This window comes from Passer montanus, unplaced genomic scaffold (genome assembly GCF_014805655.1).
Source record: "Passer montanus isolate IOZ18808 unplaced genomic scaffold, ASM1480565v1 scaffold21, whole genome shotgun sequence".
NCBI classification, from domain to species: domain Eukaryota; kingdom Metazoa; phylum Chordata; class Aves; order Passeriformes; family Passeridae; genus Passer; species Passer montanus.
The window spans coordinates 7,523,818-7,541,772 of NW_024366703.1; the positions used below are offsets into that span (position 1 = coordinate 7,523,818).

General features: G+C 43.9%; 1 protein-coding gene across 3 annotated transcripts in view; it reads left to right on the forward strand.

The window, feature by feature from the left end:
- The window catches only part of NEURL1 (neuralized E3 ubiquitin protein ligase 1), a 142,531-nt gene that overhangs the window by 85,435 nt on the left and 39,141 nt on the right, over nucleotides 1–17,955 (forward strand). For all 3 annotated transcript variants that reach the window (XM_039708755.1, XM_039708757.1, XM_039708756.1), the window contains exon 3: nucleotides 1,471–1,792. In XM_039708755.1, the coding sequence (XP_039564689.1) occupies nucleotides 1,471–1,792 (322 nt within the window). The remainder of the gene's footprint in view (nucleotides 1–1,470; nucleotides 1,793–17,955) is intronic.

A 17,955-nucleotide genomic window follows, 5' to 3' on the forward strand; every position in this document is an offset into this window, starting at 1 on the left:
CTTGGTGAAAATTCTGTGCTGCCAAGCTGGGACATGTGGGGCTGCTGCCAGGCTTTTGAGAACAGACCTGCAGTCCTGGACAGTTCAGTCTCTGTCATTGCCATTCATCCCAGCCCAGGCAGAGCATGAAATTACAGAAAGGCAACAAGTTCTGTGTGGCATCTGGCAGGTGGTACCTGTCCATGTTTCTGCTCTTGTCCTGTGGCCAGCAGTGGAGTTGCTTGGGGCTGCCACGGCATTGATGGAAGACGACTGTCCCAAGTGCTCTTGTGTTTGCTGCAGGTTCAGAGTGTGAACAGATACAGTGACTGTAGCCCAACTGGCATGCAGGAACTGTCTTGGCCCCACATCAAAGTGGATCCAGCATCCTTAGATATTTCATGTTGTAGTCTGGATGCTGACAGGCTGAACCCCTTTGAGAGGAACAATTCCTAGTAGGTTCATACTCAGTCAATAAAAGGAGAAGAAAAACTTCACCAAGGATGTCATCTGAGGACCCTACAAACTCTGGAGGACTCCTTGCTTCCATGGGAAAAAAAAAGAGACCTTATAACTGGGTAATGTTTTCAAGGTGCTGCATATGTTCAGGACCTGCTGTCTGCTCTCCACAGATGCCCCGCTGGTCAGGGCTCAGTTCTTGTGAGTAGAAGCTGATGGCTCTCGGGGTATCTGTGATCCTTTCTCCTGCTGTCTGTCAGGTGCAGAAGGATGGGTATAACACATGAACCATTCCAAAAACCACAGCAGATGTTCCTGACCCCTGACACACTGAATAATTGCATACTGACGGGTTGGGGTGTAGTTATGCACAACATATTTTGCAAAACACCATTCGCAGCTGAAATAAGTAGGTTTTCCCAATTATAAGATTACATCTATTGTTGCTTCAAAATTTTGTATTTAACGAAGTCAAATACTCTATATTGTGCCTTCCCACACACAAGTTCTCTGCTGCAAGGCTGTGATTTCAATATGTCATCCAATATGAGAAGTTAAACAAGGGAAAGACTGTCTTTTACTTGCCTGAGAAACCCAGAAAACCCAGTGGAGATAACTGTGATTCTGGAGCTTTTCTCTCAGGTCAGAGAGATGAGAGACCCCATCATCTGAGCCCCATGTGGGAAGACCTATGCTGAGATTAAAGGTCTTGTGCCCATTTTTGGCACATTTTGTGTGTTGGTTATTCTTAGGCCAAAAGGAATTACCCTAGAAATAGAAATGAATCATCATGCAGCTGTAATTACATTTCACCTATCCACATAGATTTAATTTGATTTATTTGGTTTTAAATATGGGCATTGCATCCTAAGTGTGCAGCAGCATTGCTGTGTGCAGCTGAGAAAGCTACAGCATTGTGTGGTGGGTAAAATGTTTCCTGACTCTGGTGGGGATGAATGCACACTGGCCACCAGTGTTGGGTGCATGAAGCCTGCAGTGTGTAAGGTGTCATTGCTGCTGCTGTCTTTGCAGATCACTAAAAAGCAGTGCTGCTGGAGTGGGGCTCTTCGGCTCGGCTTTACTTCCAAGGATCCATCCAGGATCAACCCTGACACTCTGCCAAAGTACGCGTGCCCTGACTTGGTTTCCCAGAGTGGGTTTTGGGCCAAGGCTCTGCCAGAAGAGTTTGCAAACGAGGGGAACATCATAGCCTTCTGGGTGGACAAGAAGGGACGCGTTTTCTACCGGGTGAATGACTCTGCTGCCATGCTCTTCTTCAGCGGCGTGCGGACGGCAGAGCCCCTCTGGGCCTTGATCGACGTCTATGGGCTCACCCGTGGAGTGCAGCTCTTAGGTGAGTACCTGCCTCCAAGCACAGAGCTGATGCTAAGGATCCCTGGCAAAGGGCCAGCCTGACACTGCCTGTCCCCTCTCTGTGCTGGGACAAGCACAGGGAAACAGCTGTTGTTCCCACCCCGAGCATCTCAGGACCTCTGCCTGGATCAGTGGGTGTTTGAAACTTAGCAGGTAAATATAACCTCGGTGGGAGGTGGGAAACAGCTGCTACCATATAGCACTAACAGCCATCTCTGAGTAAGTGGATCTCTGCTCAGAGGTGTAGCTCTATCAGAGAATAGCCTGGAGTGTGTCATATACCTTGTAAGACTTTATTTTTATATCATCTTATGCTTTCCCTGTGCCAAAGTGGGGAAGTGGATTTTATGCACTATGGTTAAATCCTTCCTGGATGGCATTGTTACAGTCTTTTGTCAGGTTTAATGGACAGATTTGAAACATGGCTATCTTTCAGATTACCTGAGAGAACCTGTGGCTGGTTTTTCCAGGATGTTGATTTCACAGAGGAGTTTGATTTGTCCTCTGGAGCCTGAAGGTTGGATGTACAGTTGGGGTTGGAGGATGCGGAGTGCTGAGTGCCTGTGTCTTCTGCCATCCTCAGGTGAAATGAAGATAGTTTGGCATTCATGAGGACTCAATTCCAGATGTGCAGGCTTTTAAGGCTTGGGCTATTTGAGTTTATACATCTTAGAAGAGCTGAAAAGAATCTCTGAGGACTAAAGAGCAGCAAGGTTGCTGGGGGACTGGGAGTGTCAGCACACAGCCTTAGAGATGGCTTTGCATTGTCATTGGGAGGCAAATTGCAGCACTTCCCCATGTAACAGTGGTTTCATGGGTCTTTTCACCATGGAAAAGGTTAGATGGTACCTTCAGGAGCTGAAGTTCCTTCTGCAGATGAGATTATCTGAGACTGACAAAGATCCTAGCTTTTTTCTGCCATGCAGCCTGTTAATCTCTGTTTAAGTGGCAGCTTCATGCTGTATATCAAAAATGTCAATTAAACGTCTTTCTGACAGTTCTACCTCCTTTCTGCATTCTGTGCTCTATTAAAAAATATGGTGGCAGGACTACCCATAGCAATCAACACAGCAAGGAAGAGGGTTGTTCACATGAAGAAATGAGACTGACCTTGTTGCAAAAACCCCTGGCCTGAGATTGCACAAGGCAGAAGAATTGAAGAATTTCTCAGCAGCTTTTTCTTTTTTTAGGTGCAGAAAGATTTATCTTTTGTTGTGAATCAGCTTGAATCAGAGCCACTAAGCAACTGTTCATAGGCCAATGTGGTGATATTTGAATTGGGATGGAGAATTTGGACAAATGTCATGCCAAGGGTTCACTTAGGAAGAGCTTACAAATGACTCCAAGTCCTACGGCTGTTCCTGTGAGATTTGGCTCCTCAGAGCTACTCTGCCTGATTAATGAGGGTCCATAACTCTGGATTATGTGTTTCCTTTCAAAACACCCGAGAAACCATTTCCTATCCGTCATCTGCCCCTGCATTGTCCCAGCATCTTCCACATCCCCTTTCACAAGGAAAATGTGACTTCTGCCAGCCACTGACTTACCTCTAGTCCAAGAGGCTCCAGACTCTTTGGTGAAGTCCCTGAATGAAGGAAGCAGCTTCTGAGTCTGCACAGTTGGCGTGGAGCTCAGATATGTATTTATAGCTTGTTCCAGCAGCCTTCAGCAGGCTTTAAGCCTGAAACTGTGCTGAAACAGCTTCCACCCGAGTCCTCTCCATCTCCATTCATTATTAAACAGCACTAAAAGTCAGAGAAGGGAAATAATCAGCTGTGTTGCCCCTGGATCCTATAGACATTCCCGTTACTATGCACTGCATGCCTGCTCTGGTGTAGCAGACCACACATATAGCACAGAACAACTTGCCAAAAACTCCCAGGACTTGACAAATGAATTTCATAGCTTAGCTACAAACATATGGTTGAATTCAGCCTAGTATGGCATGCAGGGCATCTGATGGAGGCTGGGGATGCTGGAGCAGCATTTTGAACAGAAGAGCCTAGCATTTCAGATTCCAGTTCAGTGATGTATTACCCCCTAACCCCAAACATGTTCCTTATTCTTAAGTCTCACTATTTTCTCAATGCTTGCAGGGTTACAGGGTCAAACTGCACCTCTGCCCAGTCTCCATTTCGTTTTATGTGTAAGAATCTCACCAAAAACTTTACCTTTTCTGGTGTCTTTCTGTTTATTGCAGAATTACTCCCTTGCCACTCCCAGTAATGTAACTTCACTTCCAAAATGAGACTTGCCAAAGGAAGGACCTGCAGCAGTAAGTCTTGTGTCACTGCAAGATCCCAGCTCTGCAGGGAAATGGACAGTGTGCATTTATGTTCCCAGAAGTGACAACATCTAAAACTGCACATTTTTATTTGCTTAACTGGATTATGCAGGCAAATCACTTCCAACCCAAATAAGGGACTCAGTAAAACAGGGTAATGACTAAGGCTAGTGACACTGTTCCTGTCTTACAGATCTCATAAAGAAAGACTTGAATGAAGGGAGGCCCAAATCCTGTGAGAGTTAAGTGACTTGCCAGAGCAAAAGGTGTCACCTGCCATCATCCTTGTTACCCAGCTCAGTCCTGCCTCTCTCTCTATCTGCATCACAGGCATTGCACAACAATCTGGCATCACTGAAAACCAGCTGGTTTGTACCTTAATTTTTCATTTCCTTCTGCTTATGGCTGTAGTGACAGCATCAGCCTTACTGACAGCTACCCATGTGTCAGTACTGCTGTCACTGCACAGGTGTGTGTGGCTGTCACAGATGTTCCAGGGTCTGACTGCCCTTGCTCTCTGTTCAAAGGCAGAGCCCTTTAAGCAGCTTTGCCAGCTGGGTTTTGAGATGAACCAGGTGAAAAAGTCTTGCACAATCCACAGCTCTGCAGGCAAGGGGAGCTGGAGCTGAGCTGGGACCGTGGTTTGCTGTCACTGCCGGAGATTCAAAAGCAGGGACTGGTTTAAATCCACCTTGAGGTGCTTCAGTGATGAGGTTCACATCGCTGACAGTCACAGGTGAGGGGCTACTCCCTGCTCTCCTTTACCCACATTATAGAGATGAAAAGGCTTAAATTCACCCAGGAATCTGGTGTCCTCTGACCACAGGGTCTCAGCTGGTTTTCTGCTACAATGTAAGGCCCATGGCAATGGAGTGCATGCATGTGCTGTGTTTTAGGGCATGAGTTTCAGTGTAGGTGCAGGCTTACATGACCTGTAAACATGCCCTTATACAGTGACTCTCCTGCTGACAAGCTCAACTTGCAAGCAGGGTGGTTTACAGCTCTGCTTTCCTTTTTGGGCAGCTAGTTTTGCACAAGTGCACTTTTACATTCCAGGGTAATTTAAAGTAATATTTACTAAAAATGTGGCTTGTCCTTATGGTATCACTTCAACATACACACATGCTCATTCACACTTTTAAAAAGAGTCCGAGAAAAACGGAATATAAGCAATCTGCTGCCTTGCTGCTATGATAAAGCATCAAAAAAAGAAAAGGAAAGGCCCAGCTGTTTAAATTCTGGAGTCTTCAGAGCCATGGAGGAAGGATGGCAGCTCATGGGAACCAAGTGGTGCTGTCTCATACTAACCTGCTTCTTTCAAGCACTGGGCTTGAGCCTGGCATGTGCATTTTCCATGGACTCACTGCAGGACAGCAAGGTTGGGAACTTCCCTCAGTCACCTGTGCAGTACAGCATGAGTGTTCTCAGCATTTTCCTTTACCTTTGGTGGGGAAATTACAGGTTTGCCTCTTCTATATGGTGCCTTTTTGAAAATCACAACTTTTTATTTTTCCTTGTTGAAAATCACCCCATTTTTTGGGCAGTGACAAAAAATGGGGTGATTGCAGCACAGCATTGCAGAGTGGTTAAGATGGGAAAGGCCCTATGAAGACCATCTAGTCCTACTACCTGCTGTTTTTTCTTTCAAAGCACAATGCAGGTGCTCTAAAAGTACAGAAAAATGGGGCTGCAAAGCAGTTATGATTCCAGCATACCTCACTTCTCATCCTGTGTTTCCAGTGAGGTAATGTGAGGTACAGTCTGCTCATTTTCCTTGGGCCCGTTCTTTGCTAATACGATCAGCAATCACACCCCTTTACTGTTTATTACTCTGTTTGCACTGCTCTCCCATCCATCAGTGTTTTCATTCATGCCACATTTCAGAGCATTCCTGGTCTTTTACCAGCACAGGCTTTGAAAATCAAGGATAATTTTATTTAGATTGGTGCACTGAAAGACACCTGTTAAAAGCTAAGTCTCACCACATCTTGTAAATATAAAACATGTGAAACACTAGTAAGACCTTGCAAGATTGGAAAATTTTAAATGCATGTGCATTGAACGTGCATATTATATTTTCCTGAAGTAGAAACATATATAGTATAAATACATATTTCAGTCATAAATATATGTACAGATCCTGGGAAAATTAAATGGGAGTTCTGTATATTGTATTAGATATTTGAGAAATCTCTTATTTCACCAGATCCTCTATCTACCTTCTTATTGTTTGATGGTTGCAAACTATCTAAGTCAAAATGTGAACTGATGGAAATGCACCCATCTTATGCCTCAAGCTGGTGTCACTTTGACAAGGAAGTTGCACATTTTATAGGGAAAGAAAGAAATATTTTTCTTTCTTCATGCCTGTCAGTTCTTACGTAGTTTGAATCTCTAGCTCCTGGCTACCTCTAGAAGAAACATTAAATAAGCCTCAAATGAGGTAGATTTATGGGCAAATTTTGGGTGTTAATGGTATAAGACTGTTGATAAATCTAATTTATTGCATGCATCTGCAGTTTTACTGTGTGGTTATTACTATTTTATTTTCCAAGTGCAAAGCTTATTTTCCATTGCCCACGGGAATCCATTTTTGTTGCTATTCTGACACGTGCAAATAAGCAGACTGATGTGCCAGGAGTGCTTTGCACTAAACAAAATTGGATAATCAGATGTGACTGCAGTGTATTTTTATAGGGTATTGTTGAAAGTGGAAGCTATAAACAATTAATCCTTTTTGTGGAAGTCTGTGACTATCTGATGGAAAAGCATAATAAGTGATTAAACAGAGTCCTACTTAATGGAGGCAAGATACACAAGACCTGCAAACAGTCAGTTGTCCTTGTTTTTCCCCATCTCCTAAGGGGAGAGAGAATTTAAATTGCTCATAAAGTTTTATTGTCTGTAGCTGTTGTCTCTATGGCAGCTGCAGGAAGCTCTCTAACACAGCTGAAAATGTGAAAACAGTTTAATAAATAACTTATCTCTTGCCATTTTAATCAATCTCTGCTTTGCCTTAGCACCTCTGGAGGGAAGTGTTTTTCCAGATGCAGTAGGCACCCAAAAGCCAGCCCATGGACCAGCTCCTTGTGCTTGAGGGTCTGTCTGTCCAGGATGTGATGATGAACCTGCTGGACACAGCACTTTCAAGCAAGCCAGATCTCCTCTTGGCCATGTGCATGCAGTGGGGTTTTTTGTTCTCTTTGTGTTTGTCTGCCAGCAGTGGAGATTTTTTGCCCATGAGCTGGGGAAGGCAGTGTCTGCCTGCCCTCACAGTCAGCACAGAGAATTTGGGCCTGAAAGTGTCCAGCAGGCTCATCATCACAGCCTGGACAGACAGACAGACCTGGAGGACAGACAGACCCCAAGCACAAGGAGCTGTTTGGGTCCATGGGCTGGCTTTTGGGTGCCTACTGCATCTGGAAAAACACTTCCCTCCAGAGGTGCTAAGGCAAAGCAGAGATTGATTAAAATGGCAAGAGATAAGTTATGGCCTTGGCAAACACCAAGGAAGTCAGAACAGGCAGATCCCAAGTGGAATAAGATCTCGGAGAGGTCAGGAATTCAGGCTTCACTGGGTCTGGATGAGGTGTTGATTACTGGTGTTTCCTCAGCACTGCAGGTTGGATAACCTGCTGCTGTCACCTGAAGCACCTTTGCTCAGCAGGACCTCTTGGAGGGGAAAAGCATTGCTACAGGTGCACAAAAGGACAAAATCTGACACATAATGTGCTACAGGGCACTTTGTATCAACAAAATGTCCACATCAGCATCAGGAGAGCCTGCAAGGGTTCCTGGGTAGGAATAAATTTAAAAGGGATTAGTCTGGCTTTTATTTCCCAGACTGAGAAAAATGGAGGCTGCTACAGGAAAAAAACGACCAGTGGAAAAATACATTCTGTGCTGTAAAGTTAGTTCTGGTGAGCTGAAATATTGTTCCTAACACAGTCAAGAAGGGCCACGTTACCCATAAAAAAACCCAAGGAAACATGAAAACTCTGACAATTTTAAGTGGTGTTTATGTTATGGGTATGTTGTATCTCAGATGCTGACACTGCAAAGATAGGCCCCTATGTTAAAAAAAAAGTGGAGTCTTCACATTAAATATCTGTTGTGATGATTGATTTGGCTGTTGCTTTAAGGAGGTAAATGTTGCTGGTTTACACTAAGAAGTTTATCTTGCCTTTGCTGTGTGTTGGAAGTGTGGAAAGTAGAGTCTGGAAACAATGATTCCAATTAAAAAGCTTTTGACTTTCTTTTACTTCTACTAAAGGTATAAACTATGTGAACAATTGTATGTATACTGAATTTATTACACAGCTATAGTTGGTTACAGAAATTTCTAGCATGGACAGGGCCTTAGAGAATAATAATCCACCACTAATGGAGCAGAGTATTCTTTGGAGAGAAGTTTCAAAGAATTCCATACGTTAGCAAAGGTTTTAGCTTTCTGATTTAAACCATTAGAATATCTATGCTGCTCTTTTTTAATGCACTCTATTAAATGATGCCTAATGCCACATATAATTGCGTTTTACTTAGTTTGTCTAATATAGTTCCTTTTTTAAAATCTGTAAGTAAGAAGTGTCTTTAAAAAAAAAGGGAGAGAGAGTATGCTGGGAGAGGAAATTAATCTTTGCAGCTTTCTTAATACCTTTCTCAATTCAGCCAAATGGTTTAAACTGTTGAAACCTTGGGCTGTAATGCTTAAAGCTAATTCATCTTCATTCATAAAGCTATAGCTTGACAAAAAGAGTGCATTTGGAGCTAGGGCTAAGTTTTGGATGTGAGTTGAGTGGTCTGGTAAAAATATAACAACTTATTGTGCTACTCTTGCAATTCCAGCTATTGCAGCTGTTCCAGCTGTGGAGGCCCTTTCCCCTAAGCCTGTGTGACAGATGACAGCTAAACACTGCTAGTATGATAAAACTAAACACTGTCTCTGTGCAGTATGTCTCTGCTGGCCTGAGATAGCACTTTGTCATTTCAATGTCTAATTGGCCTCACAGCTGCTGAATATGCAATTTACCATACAGAGGATGTGAATTTGTTATTTCTGTAGGTGTCTGAGTTATTAAAAAAGTTTGACACCTTTAATAAAATAAAATTGTGTTTTCCATCCATATCAGCAACAGAGCTAAAAATGAGGTTGCTTTGTAGTCCAGTCTCCTTTTTTTTTCTCTTTTCCCAAGCTGCACAAGCAGAACTGTTGTTACTGAGCTCAGTACAGAAGTCCTTATCTATAGCCCAACCTTGCTCTCCATTTTGCCAGCCTAAAGTTGTGGCTACCTGTGGAGTCACTCTGGGTTTACACTATGAGAAGAGTCTAGCCCTGGGTTTTTGCTCACTCATCCCTTCTTTTTGGCCAAACACTGAGCAGCAGAAGTTCCACCAGACCTTGTCTGGCTTTTCCTGAAGAAAACAAAACATTTTGACCGTGCCGATTTTTGAAGCTGTGCTGCTTCAAGCCAGAACTTCTTCACAGAATCATGGAATGGTTTGGCTTCAAAGGGACCTTAAAGATCACCTAGTTCCAATCCCACTGCCATGGGCAGGGATGCCATTCCCTAGATCATGTTTAGTCATGCTGAGCTCTTACTTCTTTTCTAATGGTTTTCTCATGGTGTTGAATCCACTCCCAGTTTTGATGCAGATGTTGCATAGCTGTGCTTGTGATACAGCTGATCCTGCAAGGTGCTGTGCTCAGCAGACTCCTCTCTCCTACTCAGACATTTAGGAAAATCTCTATCTTGCATTCCTCTATGTTGCTTTCTTAATTGTTCTTGCATAAATATGTTCTTCTGACAATAATTTTTAGATGCTTCCCCTCTGTTGCGGCTTTTGGTGAAAATACCATACCTTGTACTGACATGCTAGGTAAGTGCTTCCTCCTGCTTTCTTGCAAATTATAGCAGGGTAGTGTTGGCAGAACTTTGTGAAATTTATACCAAGCATTCCATGTCTATTGGCTAGAACAGAATGTCCAGTCACAAGTTTTGATTCTCAGACATTAGTATCATTTTGATGTTAAAGGCCTTTACAAAATATTTTTTTAAAAATTCCATTCTTTCTGCTCATATTAGATTTAGAAATTAAAATTGTTTGGGATTGGTAAATATTTGGTCTGTAGCTAGGGATAAAAGATTGATAAAACAGATTGCTAGCCACTGACTATGTGTTTAAGAAGATGAAAATCTCTTTTGATGCATCTGGCTACCAGTGTGACTGTTCACAGTCGATTAATTCTCTTCAGGAAAAAAAAAGTTTAATTGCTCTATCTTTTTAAGAGGATAAAGACCACTCCAGGGAAAAAGCCTTTCAAATCCAATAATCCTATTCCCATGCTGGTGCTGTGCCAATAAATACTGCACCACTTACATGGAAAGATCTGAAGCTTCTAAAATCTTTCATGCAAAGTGTTCCCTCTTTGCCTGGCCAAGGCTGGATGACCCCAGCGCCTCTGAGCCCCAAAGGTGTTCACTTGAACCAGGAGACCGGTGACAATTTGTTCAATGTGTTTCTGAAGGTGTTTGCATTTCCTCCTCATTCTGCAGCTGTGTTTCCGTGGTTGATTTTCCTCGCTCTCTCTGGTGTTTGTAGGCAGCAGCCATCACTCTCCTGAGCCCTTCCCAGACATCAGCAATCTGCTCTGTTATCCCAGCATGGCTTGTATGAAAGATCTTTTTGACAGAAACACTGGGCCTTTTGGTTTCTGCCCCTGTTTGTAGCCATTTCTATTTCAGATAGGTCTGACTCAATGTCTCCATACACTGGAATATGTATTCTCATGTCAGAGGTGAGCCTTGATACTCCCTGCATTTGTCAAAATGCATTTTTATTGCTTCCTGACATGGTAGAGTCTTAGGATCTTGTCTATAACACCCCCTGACCCGGTGGATGGAAGTTGGCCTCATGATGGAGATCAAAGCTAGAGACAGTAGGAAAGAAAACTGAACTAATGAGAATTTCACAGTGGAGCTGCAGGGACCCACAATTTCAAGTCAGCCTAATTGTGCACTCAAGAGAAATACATGAATAATTTGGTTTTGAGCCATAATCACTATTAAGACTATTTTTATGATAATTTCTAGTGCTTCAGCTTTGGGTGTCATACCTAAAAGATCAGTTCTCCACAAAAACCAGATGAGATACAAAATGTCAAAGTAACAATCTGATGATGAGGAAGAGGCTGCCCTGTGTTGGCAGGCAAAGGGATGAAAGCTGATGGAGGGAATGTTCAATGGGAAGTAGAATACTATATTTTTAAAGGTATTCCAGCTGGACAATTGGAACCCATTTTCAGGTGCTCAGACAAGAAGACTGAAGCATAGGCTGCAGGGCCCAGATTCAACAGGATGGTAAATTCCCTATCCACCTCCATGTATATGTAGCTATATGGTATGCCAGAAATCAGGTATATGCTTGAGTAAGTAAGTTAATTCACATTCCTAAAGATAGCCATGTGCTTAAGTGCTTTGCTGGATCCTTTTCTTTGCCATCTGCTTGTTACTGGATTCTGTGCAGGGCTCGCTAGGTCAAAACCTAGCAAGGTGGTCTGTGGTTAATCAGTAATCAATGGTTATGCAGGGATTAGCCTCTGTGCTTAATGGTTTTTCTGGGCAGCAAAGACTCTTTTAGGAGGAGGAGGAGGAGGAGGAGAAGGAGGAGGAGGAGAGAGAAGAACATGAGCAGGAGAGGCTAAATGCACTGTTAAAGTTGGAGGGGAAGTAGAAAAGTTGCCTCCAGGCAGTGGTTGATTTTCTTGGAAAATGTGTCTGGTTTCTGTGCAGGAAGGATTAAGAAGGGGTCTAGATAGCTGAGGTAGGGAAGAAGGAGAATGCAAGCATGGAAACAGGGTGAACTGCTATCTGAAATCAGTGGAAAGACAGATTTGGCAAAGAGAGATCAGGTTATATTGGTGGGTAAGGCAAGGACAGCCCAGTGACCAAGACACCATCCTTTTCTTGCCTGGTTTCTTCACTGACACCAGTGGCTCATTTTGTCTTTGTGTTGGCAATTCATGAGCCACAGGCTTTGTTTTCCATTTCCCTCCCCCCTTTATCTGGACAGCACAGGGTGTTAGGTGTGTTTGAGTGACTTTGTATGGGTCACCATGAATGTCTGGCATGTTCCCTGAAGATAAGAGAGCTCTTTTATCAGGTCAAGCACATACTACTGACAGTCTCTCTATCATGGGGATCGTGAAGATACAGGAGAAAACAACACTGGACAAAGAATCTGAGTCAGATTTGTTTCTTACAGGCTGAATTAGATTGATGGCTTTTAGTTCTGGTCCTGGTAACACCTATTCCTCTTCATGCAATGGTTCTTTCATCATATAATTAATTTATTATACAAGTTTTTTGCTAATAACAAATATTGACAGTACTAAGTATCAAAGGGTTTATTTGGATATAGGTGAGTAGTCTGTAGGAGAAGAGATGAGAGATAGTCCTTTGTTTGTGTTTGCAGTGGGGATTTCACACTCTTACCTCCGTGTCTGTGGAATTTGCTGCCAGATGAACTCCTGTCTATTGAGTTGGACTTTAGAGTGTAATTTTGCACTTAGCAGCATCTCTAGCTTGCTTGGCTGAGAAAAAAACCCCAAGCAGCCATCTCTAAAATATGTACTGAGTGCAGTTGTTTTTCCAGCAGAGGGTTTAGTTACAATGGGCAACCTAGAAAATTAATTCAAATTAATAGCAAGCATGACTTTAAAAAGAACTAGCTATGCTAATCTGAATAGTTGCTATGGGCAAGCACTTAGAACTGAAATAGCCTGATTCTGCTTTAGCTACATTCAGAGTGAGATCAGCTAACATCTAATTTACTTTAGGAGTTTTGCTGATAACCACAAAAGTGAGAAAAAAAACAAAACCTTAACCCCTCTCTGAGCCAGACATGGGGTGAATGGTTGCCACTGGAGAAGGCCAGGCAGCCACCTCTTTTATCTCCAGCTGAAGGGTGAAAATCAGCAGTGACTGCAAGGAGATTCTCAGACTATTCTGAGTAGACTTGAAGATAACTTTGCCATCTCTCCTGGAGATGTGTCACTGATGGTTATTCTGTCATAAGCATTGTCTGGGATGTTTTTGCAGTCAGCAGTGCCAGATGTTTGCAACTGCTGTCACCTCCTCAGGATGTTCCTGTTGGCAGCTCATTGACCAAGCTATTATTTTATGGTATATTTAGTTCGTTTTTATCTTTCCCCACTGCCAGTCTATACAGAGCAATAATCATGTTTTCTTCTTTACCACAGCCTCCATATCCTCCTGTCATTCTAAAAATGCTTCTGTGATGTTAAATCTTTTCCAGTTATATGATGAGAATTAATTCATTCTGACACAGCCATGAAAATCTGATTCAATTCCTTTTTTTGGTATCTCAGTCACAGTCCTTGATCACAAATCAGCATGAGTCAGAATTTCCCAGGTCATTATTTCCTCAGAAAGGCTGATTGCAACCCCGTCTCCATATTTAATGTCCTTTTTCTGACTGAGGTGGAGCAGAGCAGTGGAGGCTGCAATAATTTTGTCTCCAGACCTGTCTGTTGTTCTGGCATTTGACACCAGGTTGAAAAGGTGACACCAGAGGATATCCCACAGCAGTTTTAGTGTTTGCAGTTTCCTGCCATTAGGGAGTTGAGTCCATGCTGGCTCTACAGCATAAAGAAGACTACAGAACCCGTGAGGATTTATTACTCTGGAAACTAAGAAATCTTGGTTCACAGGTGGGGATGGGACACAGTGGCTTTATCAGCATATGCCAGGACATGAGAATTAGGTAATGAGTTTTTAAAACTATCCTATCTAAGCACTATTGTGCTTAGATCTTCTGCCAAAGCAGACTGCCCTGAGAGATTCCATATGGATGGGTTTGAAATCCTTTTGGAGTCCACTATTTAAATTAGTAGCTTATCTGAAGTTACTAAAAGTACATCAGAATGAAAAATAGGTAGGAAATACTCTCTTTGGGGTCCTTATCATTCATTTATTGTCTCCAATACATCTTTGTCTCTCAGTGTTATGTATGGAGGCCAAGACTGCTTGGACTGCCTATTGAAGGGGTGGATTTTTGGTGGAATGCTGTCAGTCGGTTTTGTTGGGCTTGGCTGTGGCAGGAGGAGTTTGGAGGCATAAGGAGCCTTCCCCTTCCTTATGCAGAGCCTCTGGCAGGAGGAAATCCTGCTTCCACTTGCCTTTGAACCTCTCCTTTTTCTGCAGCTGTGCTGTCAGTGAGCAGGAGCTGCAAGGGCTGCAGGAAGGAGCAGGCAAGAACTCTGAGCTGGCCCTGTGGGATTTGTCACTGCACAAATTCAATGTCCAGCCTGAGGGCTAAGGAAGCATTTCCATATGTTCTGTTGATGGCTGCAGTTTCCTTTTGTGTTTCTCTTGGATTCTTCAAATAGGGCACTGGTAGCTTTAGACCCACTTGGAGTTTTTGTTTGCTTGGTTGTTTCCTACCAAGCTCTAGGAATATTTTTTTTTAACATGGAAAGAAAAAAACAATGCCCAGAGAGAGATAGGTCCACTGTTTTTATAAGGGAATAACATTTATCAGGATTTAATTGTGCAGGAAAAGCAACCAAGCACCGCCTGCAAGAGAAAACCTTTACACACTGGTGTGAGTACACCAGATCAGTAACTAGTGGTTAGTTAGGGAGAGACAAAAAAACCCATCCTTAGTTTTAGTGGTAAAGAATTCAGCTCCTGATTCAGGCTCAGATTACTCATTTTCCTGAGACATATCACACAAGTGCCTTCATTTTGCAGGGCGGAGATACTGCTTTGCTCCCCGACAGGGGACTGTGGGTTTAAACTCCTCTAAGTTCTTGGAGTCCTCACAAGCTAAAATGGGCAAGCCAAGCTGCTGTTTTGACAGAAGTGCCTCATCTTGGTTTGACTCATGTGCCTGGTGAGTGTGTTTCTGGCAGACACCCGAGATACTGTTTTATGATTTGATTTTATATGGTGTTGCACATGGCAAAGGCTGTGCTGGGCTGCTGCTGCCCTGCTGGACACAGTGGTTATTGAAGCTTCGGTGAGTGAATTCAGTTTCCCCTGAAATTTCCAAACAATTCTAGGCTTTATTGGTGAGGAGAATTAGAATAAGATGCTGAGGAGAATGGGTGGCCTTTGTGAGGCTCATCCATTATTAATCAGCCATGTAATTTCCCTTAAGTGGCAAGGGAAATTTTGTTTTTGGTCCAATTGCATCTTCATGCTAGGAGCAGAGATGAGACCCTTGTGTCTGCATTATTGTGAATTACCCATCTGGGAAATGAGGATGCTGTAGGTTGGAGCTGCTGCCTGGGAGCTCGCTCGTGACACAGGGACACAATCAGATGCTGAATAAGCAAGAAATTAATTCCTCCTTCCCTTTCTCCTTTCCCCATAAGAGATAGGTTTGTTTTTGCTGGAGCTTTGCCTGTGTAAAGGCTGCAGTGTGGAGCCAGTGTTTGCTGTCACACTTGACCTTTGGCATGTCAGAAAGCAGCTTATGGTGGAGACCAAAAGCCTTCTGGTGGTGGTAGGTGGGGACAGAGAGGACCTGGGGGAGCCAACCAGCCTAACCTGAAAATACTGGAAAACAAACTCCTCACAGATCAGACCACTCTAGGACACTGATTTAGTGCAACCTAATAGCTGAGCTTCAAATGCCTTATAATGGAGAACAAATCAGTATACTCATAGCTAAAAACAGAGTGATAGCATAATAAACATAACCCTATTGAACTCCAGGAAGCATAAATCACTTATAAATCAAAAGAATTATTTAAAAAATACTTATGGTTCACTGCTGAACTCTGATTTACAGTCTGAAAAATGCTATGTTTTGCTTTCATAAAGGCATTTCCCTTGATCAAAGTTGCTGCAATTAGAGGGAGTGGTGATGAGCCAGAAGGCAGCTGAGTGATGTTGCCTTTTGAGGATCTCTACAGCTGCCATTTTCATAGCATGAGTAGCGATGCTCGGTGCTGGCGGAGAAGCTCCCGTGGATCAGTGCTCCAGAAATTGGAAATGTTGTGTTTTGTAATACACCCCCACTCCCCTAAACCTACCGTGCTGTTGAATTCCATCCACTTAAAACAGAGCCTATGTTTAACAATAATTTAAATCATTATCCTGCCTGTCAGCTCAGAGTTAAGGGGCTATGCGACTGCGATTCTCTGTTTAGAAACTGCCTGGAATAATAACTTTCAGATGTCTCAAATATGCACCACTTATCTATAACATCTAAATACAAATGTCTCCCTGCTGAGCAAGCCCAACACTGTTTACCTATCGTGTCCAAACCATTCCAGAAGGTTTGCTTGGCGTGGAGCGGAAGGCCCTATATCCGCAGCTCCGACAGCGCTGTCAGCGTAATGTTTTTCAACTCCTCCTCACCCTTAGGTGATTGCAAAGAAAGAAACAGCCTAAGGCTGGGAGTGACAAGTGAAGAATGTCCCTGCGTGTGCCTCGCCCTTCCCCCGCCACGCTGCAAGGGTAAAAGTGCAGCGGAGCGGGCGGGATGATGCTCTGGCGCTGGCTCCCCGCCAGCTGCTGTGACACGATCCAAACGCCGCATCCCCGGGCGAGCTTGGGGGCCCCGGGCTCTTTCTCGGCGGGAGCTGTCGGGTCTGGTTGAGCTCCAGGCCCCGCAGTTGGCCTTTGCCGTGTGCTGCCCGAGCCCGGCGTGCCCGCGGGAGATGCCGTGTGGGCACTCGCCGTGGTGTGCGGCTGCCCAGCGGCTCTTGAGCAGGGAAAACGGAAAAATCCTTCCTTGCTTCACTGTGTCTGACTTGTGGCTTCATATCAGGGAGCCTTTGGGACTTTTGGGGGCTCTCTTGAAGGCATGGAGTGTGTCATGCCACCCAGCTGGAAAGAGGGGAGCTCCATCCCCTTGGCTGGCATTGGGTACCAAAGGCTTCTGCACAGTGCTCTGCAACCTAGTGGGAAACCTCCATGGTTTCCAAATTTCCTAATACATCCCAGAGAGCCCCACATAGTGCTTGGGCTTTCTTTCCCAAGAGCACCCTTAGCTGGTGTGCACTGTCTTGATGCAGTGAATGAAGGTTAAATCAGGAGAAGTGAGATGCTTTTAATGCACCTTTGCATCATCTTTGGTCCCTAGGTGAAGACTGAGTCACAGCTCTTGTTCATATATCAGGTCTATGTTATTGACATTCTTTCTGGGGCTCTCATCCCTTTGCTCTCAGTTAACTCCTGCATCACTTGTGTCCAGCCCCTGCAGCACTGCTACTGGCCTCATGCTACACAGCAGCAGGTTTTCTGAAAAGAGCACTGAGGGGCCAGAGTTCATACCAAATTGTTTTACATGGCTAAGGTTATGGAAGCAAGCCTTCCTGCCTTGTCCTCCAGTGCTGCTGCCTCTGCAGTCAGGTTGGGCCCACTATAGTGTTTTTAATGATAGCTGCAATTAGTGAAGTGTGCAATGGCTCAGCTCAAAGCATGGTTTCTTCCTCCTTTTTCTTTTTTTTAATGCAGACTTCCTTATAGGGTTGTGGCTTGGAGAGGAATCCTTTATAGTTTGCTCACAGCCTGCTTAGGAAGCCAGACTGGTGAGGCTCAGTACCTGATGACTTTTCTTCATGCAGCACGGCTGCCTCATGCACATGAGTATTCAGGCCAGTTTACTTGCTTGGAATGCCCAAACTGTTTCTGTTCTGTTTCTGTTCTGTTTCTGTTTCTGTTTCTGTTTGTCCTTTCACTCATGGATATTATAAGTCAGATTTTTCAAGTTGTGGTTTCTCTGGACAGAAGCATGCACAGGCACGTGGCTTGGTGCCTGCTTAGCTTGCTGGAGCTGTCTGTGCCACCTGCTGCTCCAGCACTGGGTGAGGCAGGAGAAGTTCT